Here is a 9,679-nt window from a genome sequence, read left to right as displayed (position 1 = left end):
ATTATATATATATTATCCCTTTGAAGTAATCAAACAAAATGTCTCCTCCTCACCTCTCCCTCAATTTCTACCATTTTCTCCTTCCTTTCTTCCATACTTCCTTCCTTTGTTCCTTCCTTCCTTTCTCCCTTCCCACTCCCTCCCACCCTCTGTCCTTCCCTCTTTCCTTCTACATTTATTTTTTACTGGTTTAAATTATAATCTTATATATTTAATATGTATAATTAATCATATATAATATTATAATTATATTGTCTATTAATTATAATTATTAATTATGATATTATATACTAAATATTTATATATTATATATTAATTAAATATTATATATTATTTATTATATTGAAATTGAAATGTTGCAGAAGGTGTTATATTTACTTCAAAGGGATAATTAGTAAAAAGAGAAGTTTTGGGTGGAACTTCAAATATATCTGGTCTCATTGTAAAAATGAGGGTTTGGGGCACAGAAATATAGAAGGAAGACCACATGAAGACAGAGGTACAAGGTGGTCATCCACAAACTACAGAGAGAAGCCGCAAAAGAAATCAATCTGCCAATAACTTATTTTTGAACAATACTTCCAAGAACCATGAAAAAATAAATTTGTGTTGTATAAGCCACTCATTCTGTGGTATATTGTTATGGCAGCCCTAGAAAACTAATAAATCAGTACCAGCATATATGTATATATGTGTGCATACATGTATATGAGTGTGTATGCATATGAATTCATAAACAAGTAGATGATATTTTCATACCTGTACACAAATTGAGAAGACAATTTAACATGATCTTATTTTAAACTGTTCAATGAAACAATGAAATATAATAAAAATATGTAGTTAAATAATGATAATAAATTTAAAAATTTAAAATCATTGAATTAACATGTTTCAGAAAAATTAAAAATCATTATTTTACTTCCATAATGGTTTTAAATCTTCAGAGGTAAAATCAAAAGATAGTTCAATAAATGAAAAACATTAATAAGCTAAAAGAAAACATTTTTTATCAGATTTTTTTTCATTTTAGTGTTTAGTGTGAAAATTTGATTTTATGCATACACAAATTTTTCCCCAAAACTCTTTTCATTGCTTCTTTTACGTCTTTATTTCTCAAACTATAGATGATGGGATTCAGCATGGGAATCATGATGGTGTAAAATATTGATACTATCATGTCATGCTCCAGAGCATAGCTGGAACTTGGTCTCACATACATGAAGAGGATGGTCCCATGATAAATGGACACTCCAGTCAGGTGGGAGCCACAGGTAGAGAACACTTTCCTTCTCCCCTCAGCAGAATGCATCTTCAGAATGGCCAACAGGATGAAGCCATAGGAGATCAGGACAATCAGGATGGTGACTATCTCAATGGAGCTCACAAAGAGGAAGAGCAGAAGCTCATTTATGTGAGTGTCAGAACAAGAAATGGCAAGTAGAGGAGGGATGTCACAGAATATGTGTCTAATTACATTGGACCCACAGAAGGAAAGGCTGAAAGTGGCCACTGTGTGTAAAATAGCATGAAGAATTCCACCAACATAGGAAGCAATGATGAGTGGCACATAGACCCTGGGTGACATGCTCACTGAATACAGAAGTGGGTTGTAGATGGCCACATAGCGATCATAAGCCATTGCAGCTAAGAGAAAGCATTCTGTGGTTCCAAAAGTAACAGCAAGAAATGATTGTGTTGCACATCCATAATATGAAATGATTTTACTTTTTGATATGAAATTTGCTAACATATTAGGGGTAATATCTGTAGAATAGCTGGCATCCACAGAAGACAACACACTCAGAAAATAGTACATGGGATTGTGGAGCCGGGAATCCAAGATGACCAATCCAATCAGTCCTAAATTTCCTAGGAGAGTAAAGAGGTAAACTGCTAGAAACAGGAAAAAGAGAATCATTTGCAGGTCATTGCTGTCTGTGAATCCCTTGAGTACAAATGCATTAACTTCAGTGTCATTCTTCATGGTTTAATGCCACAAAACATACATGAAGATTCAGAAGATCATAGTTCATGTTGCTATGAAAATAATGAACAATATTGTGAGTCAAAAGAAATTATATTTTTTAACATTTTGTTGTTGCATAATGGTTATGCATACTAGTTGATTTATTAACTAGTTCTATTAGTGTCATTACATTAAATTACACTAAAACTTCAAGTGAGCAGTTGAAAAATCATTTTTATAAAATGAAATACATGAGACAGTATATAAGGAGATAGACCACATGGATAGAGTGGTTAGAATTTCAGAACATTCAGAAACGTGAAAGACTTACTGTTCTTCAGTAGAATTCAAGCCTTCTTTATTGTACATCAATGGGACAAATAATGAAGGAATATATTAATAAAATTTAATCATTAAACTAACTTAAAATATAAAGTATACTGGATTGCATTGCTTTCATAGAGTAATATTTGTCTGTATTTTATTTTATGAGCTAATTTTTGAAATTGTTCTATCTTCACTAGTTTTTATTGGGATTGTCTGAATTAAACTAATGTTTTGAGGGGGAAGATGAAACACAAAATTTATATAACAGCATGTAACATTCATATTTCTTTCTCAAGCATTGCTTATTGCCTGATCCCTTTACAGCTAAACAAGTGAACTTTATTTTTTTTTAAATTTTAACCTTTCCTTCCTTCCTTCCTTCCTTCCTTCCTTCCTTCCTTCCTTCCTTCCTTCCTTCCTTCTTCCTTCCTTCTTTCCTTCCTTCCTTCCTTCCTTCCTTCCTTCCTTCCTTCCTTCCTTCCTTCCTCCCCACTCCCTCCCACCCTCTGTCATTCCTTCTTTCCTTATACATTAATTTTTTACTGATTTAAATTATAATCTTATTGAAAACCATTCTCATCCTGAAAGGGTGCTTTTATTCTATAATTCCAGTCATACTGTAAACTTGGAGCATGGAATATAATCAAAGAATATTTACTTTAAAGGACATTCATAAATTTAGGTAACATCCCCAAACTACAAATATAGAGCATGTCTTGCCACAATATGTTCCCATCATAATATGTCTGTGCTTATTTTTTCCTTTTTGGAAAACTCTTCCACTGATACTTTTAATCATGCATATCAACTTATGCAAATGAAGACTGTGAAAGAGATATGTAAATTATTTTATAATTTAAGATTTTAAAAGTGTATATAATAAGATGATTATCAATAATGTTAAAGCAAAAGCCACACCCAGGAGAAAGTAGATACAACCATACACTGCTTAAATTAAAACATAATGTTCTAAAAATCTATAAAAAGTGAACAAAGTGATGCTACAGACAATTCAGAAAACGTAAAAACAATTTTGATGGCCAAGTCATGCATGTATATGTATGTGTAAAAAGATATAAAAGAGCATTTTCATGACTTGAAATGATATCACATATAAAATTCTTATCATTTCATAAAAAATAAAAATCAAAAAATCTCTGACTACAAAGTGATGGTGAGGGCATGAAGCAGAGCAAATATCCCCACTCCATTGGTATGAGTATTGAAATCACTGCCACTTATGGAAATTATTTATCAATGTTTGATAGGTTTATATATGTACATGTGTATACTTTATATATCGTTATATATGTATATATATGTATATATCTACAAAATTAGGGATAATATGAGGTTACTGAGTTAATATGGTTGAGTCTAAAATATTCATCAGAGTGAAATGAAAAAAGAAATTTTAATACACAGAACATGGAAATTAATATTATGTCATATACAATTATCTATTTATTTATTTATTTATGGTACTGGGAATTGAAGTAATGAGCAATTTACCACTGAGCTGCATTCCCCACCCTATTTTATTTATTTATTCTTATTTTGAGGTTTTCACTAAGTTGCCCAGGCTGACCTTGAACTTATGATCCTCTAGCTTCAGATGCACAAATCATGGGGATTACAGGCATGCACCATCACATTCAGCCAGTGTTATTAGATCATGTGCAAAAGCCCTTTAATCCATTAATTAGTTTATAAATTCATGGCTAACCAATGACAGTTTGCATATGAAAACTGTTGAAAAGGTATTCTCTGGGTGAAGGAGGTAATTTGACAGATTCAGGGTAACAAACTAACCAGAAGTAGGAGGATAGCACAAGTAATTTTAATTTCATAAATTAGTTTATGTGTCAAAAGTAAATCTAAGATGGAATAATAAGTATATAAAAGTTACTTATATTTTCTTGTAATTTTGGGGGGGAAAAGAGGAATGGTAAAATGAAAGAAGAGTGAAATTAATGTATCCAAAATTTTGTGTGTGTGTATATATATATATATATATATATATATATATATATATGTATGTATATTTATATATAATCAATACTGTAAAAGTGAGGGGATCAAAGGAAAGAAAGGGAGCAATTGCTGGGGAATGTATTAGAGCAAATTATATTCCATGCTTTTCTGATTATGTCAAAATCTATCCTAATATTTTATACAACTAAAAAAAATCAATAAAAAGTAAGGGTATGCTTTAATTTAACAAGTAAGGGGCTGAGGTTGGGGTTAGTGGTAGCATATATGAGGCCCTGGGTTCAATTCTCAGCATCATATAATAAATAAATAAAAAATATTTTAAAAAGTAAATAGATACATTGTAAATATTTATTACTATTATAAAATTAGTAGAATCTCCTTAGCTAATTACATATTTATATATATGTATGTATATATATATATATATATATATATATATATTCTGTGTGTGCATGTATTATGTATAAATTTGTGTATCCTATCACACAATAGAAAATGCATTTCATTATAAAAAATTTAGAAAACTATGAAGTAGTATGTCAAGATTCCTTCAGATGGTATAGACATGATGTGAATAAGAGAGATGGGAGTAAAGCAAATTTAATTTGAGTGTGGCCATATATTATTTTAAAATAATGAAACATAATAAAACTATCACCTACCGAGTGTATAAACAGGCCAGTTTTTTTTTTTTTAATATTGATGTATATTTGTTTCTTTGTGTGTGAGTTTCTGTGTTTTGTGATCCATGGAGGGCTCTGCATTCTCAGTTTTGACTTCTTAACCAACCTGTGTTTATGTAGATGAGGTATAGACGGAGTAAAAGAAATGAAGTAACACTTTGATGAACATGATGAAATCTATCCATGTCCTGACATGATTAAATGTTGCAAGAAAATCCAGGGTCAACACAATTCCTGTCACCAGTTCAATCACACCTGATGCAAGGTAAGTAACCTGGGACATGCAATCTGAAAGCACATATGGATAAACCAGCTTCCTGAATAAAACCCATGTGTAATGTTAGTTTTTCTCCAGTTTTATCCCTCTTTAAAGCAGCAAAATATCTGAATAATCAAGAAGCACCTTATTGTACAAGCAGGAAGAATATTTAAAAGTGTAAATGAATTTACTTTATACAGTTTTATGTACATATTTTGTGTTTGTACCAGAGTTTGAACCCAGGGGTGTTTACCCATTGAGTCATATTCCCAGCCTTTTTAAAAATTTTTCATTTTGAGACATGGCTGCATTATTTGCTGAGGCTGGCATCAAACTTGTGATTCTCCTGTTTTATTCTCCTAATCCTGTCTGGGATTACAGACATGTGCCACTGTGCCCGGCTTGGCTTCACATTTAAGATGACCATATCAGATGATTATAGATATACCTATTTAAAAATTATGAATATTAGGAAACATAATGAGTATTATAACAAAATTATAGAAAAGCATGTATGAGGGCTGGGGATGTGGCTCAAGCGGTAGCGCACTTGCCTGGCATGCGTACGGCCCGGGTTCGATCCTCAGCACCACATACCAACAAAGATGTTGTGTCCGCCAAGAACTAAAAAAAAATAAATATTAAAAATTCTCTCTCTCTCTCTCTCTCTCTCTCTCTCTCTCTCTCTCTCTCCTCTCTCCTCTCTCACTCTCTCTTTTAAAAAAAATTTAAAAAAAAGCATGTATGACCAGAGTGAGTCATATATTTAAAGACATATTTGAATTTTTAGCTACGTGTAGTATTTTTCTGCAATTGATATATGCACTCTAATAATTTAATGGCATTGAATTTTTAAAAAATGTAAATTTTTTATGGAGTTGAGATTGAAAGTGCTAGGGTTGACTCCAGGTCCTTGCATATACCAAGCAAGCATTCTATCATTGAGCTTTATCCCCCACCCTTAGGTGTAATATTTGGATTATTGTTTTACTATCTGTCCCCTCTCTTTAATCTGTAGATCATTCTTGAAAAAAATTAATTTTGTACATTGTGTGATCTGTTGATAATAAAAGTACTTGGAAAAAATTGAACAATTTCATTTGGTACAATATAGTAGGCTTACTCTTCATGTAAATTAAATAATAAAGGTATTGATATTTATAATTTTTTAAGTATCAACATTTATAATTCTTTTGTAAACCAATACTTATGAGAATTGGGATAAATCAGATATTTAGAAATGCATTTTATCCCTCTATAGAATAAGCAAGAATTAAAGGGGTTCATATTGGATGTTTAAGGGCTAAAGTATTTCGTGCCAAAACTTCATCCTGATTTTCAGTTCCCCCTAAACATTCCGCAAGTGTTATCAAAATCTCACTTACCTGTGGAACAGTAAATTCAGGTTTATCTATGTTATAAACATGGTTCATTTGCATTGTTTATATCCACTTACTTGACTGTTGATAGAGCCCAAAGGAGATGCCCCAAGGGGAATATGACCCAATTATTTTCTAGTTCATAATAATTTAATTCACCATAAAAAGATAATGGCTCTGGCAAAAAAAAAAAAAAAAAGGCTGCATGCTGACAGAAAATATGAATGGAATTATTTGTGTCTGATTTAAATAGGTGTTTTAGAAAATGCTTTGTGTTAAGAAAACTTAAGACCTGTGGAATCACTGTCAAATAACTTTAGCATTGTGATAATCTCCTTCTCCAAAGCCCAGTTTATCTGCACTGACAATACAAGCCATTTAACATTGCAAAAAAGTCAGTAATTATGGTAAACAATTATAATGAAACATCACCATGTGTTTCTTAAGATATATGCCATCTGGGTTTTCAATTTTACTTGTTCAAAATATAAACAGCTGTCTTAAAAATGAATAAAGTACATTTTGAACTTATCAGAGGATTATTATTCAAGGTAATTAGAATCTAAGAAAGTGACTAATTGTAGAGGAGATAAAAAATAAAACTTGGACTTAATAAATCATGTAATTTGTGAATAATGTAGAAACTTTGTATGTATGTGTAAAGAGAGAATAATAAATTAGAAAGAAATTCAGCCACAGAAATGTGTGTAATAAATGTAAATGAGCACAGAGACACACACATGGTACACACACACACACATGTACACAGAACTTATAGAGAAATTTAACACAGGTTGATAGGAACGAAACAAAAGTATATTTCATTTTCATCAATTCTCCAGATCTTCTTGATGATAGCCATGTTGAAAATGATAAATAGTGAAAATATCTTATTTTATGCTTGTGCATTTTAAAGACAAGCATAGTGAAATTATTTGTATAGTCAAGTATACTTTTTCATAATCACAAGCACATCACAGAGTGGATTATGTGGGTACTTTGAAAATTAACATTAGTCATTAGAAACACCATAAATAGAAGCAAGTATGAAAAAGGAATGAAGAATACTGCTGTGATTGGTTTGAGACCTATCTCAGAGAATCTAGGATGTGCCTCAATGAAGAGTTGATACCTGAGCCCAAAATTTAAATAGATAAAATGCAAAACTAAGAATTCTCAACACATTCAAAAATAAACAGACAACAAAGCCACATGAGCAAGTACTCTGGTATTTAAGAGAAATACCAGGAAAAACAAGAAAGAAAGAATAAAAGGACAATATAAAAGTGAATAAAGCTTAGACAAGGCCAGTTGACCATCTCATCATCTAATAAATTGTTCTATTTTTTGCTGGGTTGTTGGGTATTCTTATATCTTTATGTTGGAGCAGATTAAATTACAATATTTCAGCAGCACCAAAAAATGTTCATCAGCAGCCCTTACTTAAAATAAGTAACTCACTTGTTGAAAGAAAGAAAGAGAGAGAGAAAGAAAGAAGGAAGGAAGGAAGGAAGGAAGGAAGGAAGGAAGGAAGGAAGGAAGGAAGGAAGGAAGGAAGGGTTAGAAAATGTATGACCATCAAGACACTACTTTGATTAAAGATATTAGCTTTAAAGGACCACATATTTAATAATATGTTTATATGAAATGTATAGATTAAGCAAATACATGGAGATGAACAGTATATTAATATTTCTCCAGGAGCGAGGTGGGAAATTAGGAATAACTGTTAGAAAATATAAGTTTTCTCTTCAAAATGGTCAAAATGCACAACTGAAAACATACTAAAAACACTGAAAGTGAAATTAAACACATAAAATTTGTAGTTTGAAAAACTTTCTAACATTTAGAAATTTCCCATATATTATTTTAATTTTATAAGCACAAAATTATATTCATAAAAATACATCAAAAATTGAGAAGACTGTGCACTTATAATCTTATATTTTTTTATTTTGATGGGTTTATCAGGATATTATTAAATCTATTTTTGACTGGTGATAGTTTTGACTTGTGATGGGTTTGTCAGAACTTGTATTGTTGAGACACCGAACACATATTTAAAAAACACAGACACACACATACATGCACACACACACATACACACATTCCGGATAGATTTTAAACATTTCCATATATTTGTGAAATTTTTTCAGTTATTCCTATAACAGATGCTTAGATTTACACCAAGGTATGAGAAGTGATATCTGATATTATTTTCAATCTTCACAAATTTGTTTAGACTTTTTTGTGTCCTAAAATCTGATCGATGTTGAGAAATGCTCCATATGTAATTGGGAAGAATATGCGTTCTTCAACTGCTAGACTTGATGTTCTATATGAGTCTGTTAAGTTCATTGGGTCTTCATTTATTTTTGGTCAATCACTAACTCCTCCTTTTGCCTGTTGGCGATTACACGTTTCCTTGATTGTCTTGATGTTTGTGGCAATGCATCAGTGTTTTTGCACTTAAAGACGTAGGGACTTATCCCAGTTTTCTAAGTTTGTTTTTGTCTGGGAAAGACTCAGAGAAGCATTCATGTTCATTTTGTTTGCAGGGTAGCTGTGGTTGGCATGGCTCTGCTAGGGCCTTGTTGGCAGAAACCATGCTAGGGCACACTGGAACCCCAAGAGCTGATGTGGCATTCCTGAAGCCTGGGAGGCTGGCAGGCTATTCCGGATTATGTGGAGTCTATGACCATGAAAGTCAGATCAACAATGGTGCAAGTTGGAGATTGTCCTACAAGGATGAAGCCTTTGGCTATGTGGCCCTATTGAATGCCAGAGACTCAGTCTGCTGGTAGCTGCCTGAAATCTGGAGCTTGGTCAATTGCATGCTAAGGTGGGGAGTTTTAATACTAAGTATTCCTGGTTTGGATTTTGAACTTTTAGAAGATGTCCACCTCACCTCATCTTTAACTCTAAATTCGGGTCATGGAGGTAGTGATGATACCTGTTCATCTCTGATACGATTCTAAGATATCCCCTTCAATTTTTTTGTTCCTATTTCTGGTGATTCAGAGAACATGGATCCTAAATGTCTGTGATTTAGAAGTTATTCCTTGTT

At 32.1% G+C, this 9,679-nt stretch overlaps 1 protein-coding gene across 1 annotated transcript; it reads right to left on the bottom strand.

Annotated features, from left to right (window-relative positions):
• Positions 1-1,036: 1,036 nt before the first annotated feature.
• On the bottom strand, positions 1,037-1,987 carry LOC308641851 (olfactory receptor 5T18-like; the record flags this gene model as incomplete). The annotated part of the gene is made up of 1 exon (XM_081280435.1): positions 1,037-1,987. The coding sequence occupies one exon, from the start codon at positions 1,985-1,987 to the stop codon at positions 1,037-1,039; it is 951 nt and encodes a 316-aa protein (XP_081136561.1).
• Positions 1,988-9,679: the final 7,692 nt, after the last annotated feature.

This window comes from Spermophilus citellus (assembly GCF_964194105.1).
Source record: "Spermophilus citellus genome assembly, chromosome: 2".
Classification (NCBI taxonomy): Eukaryota; Metazoa; Chordata; class Mammalia; order Rodentia; family Sciuridae; genus Spermophilus; species Spermophilus citellus.
This window is presented reverse-complemented; position numbering and strand designations above follow the sequence as displayed.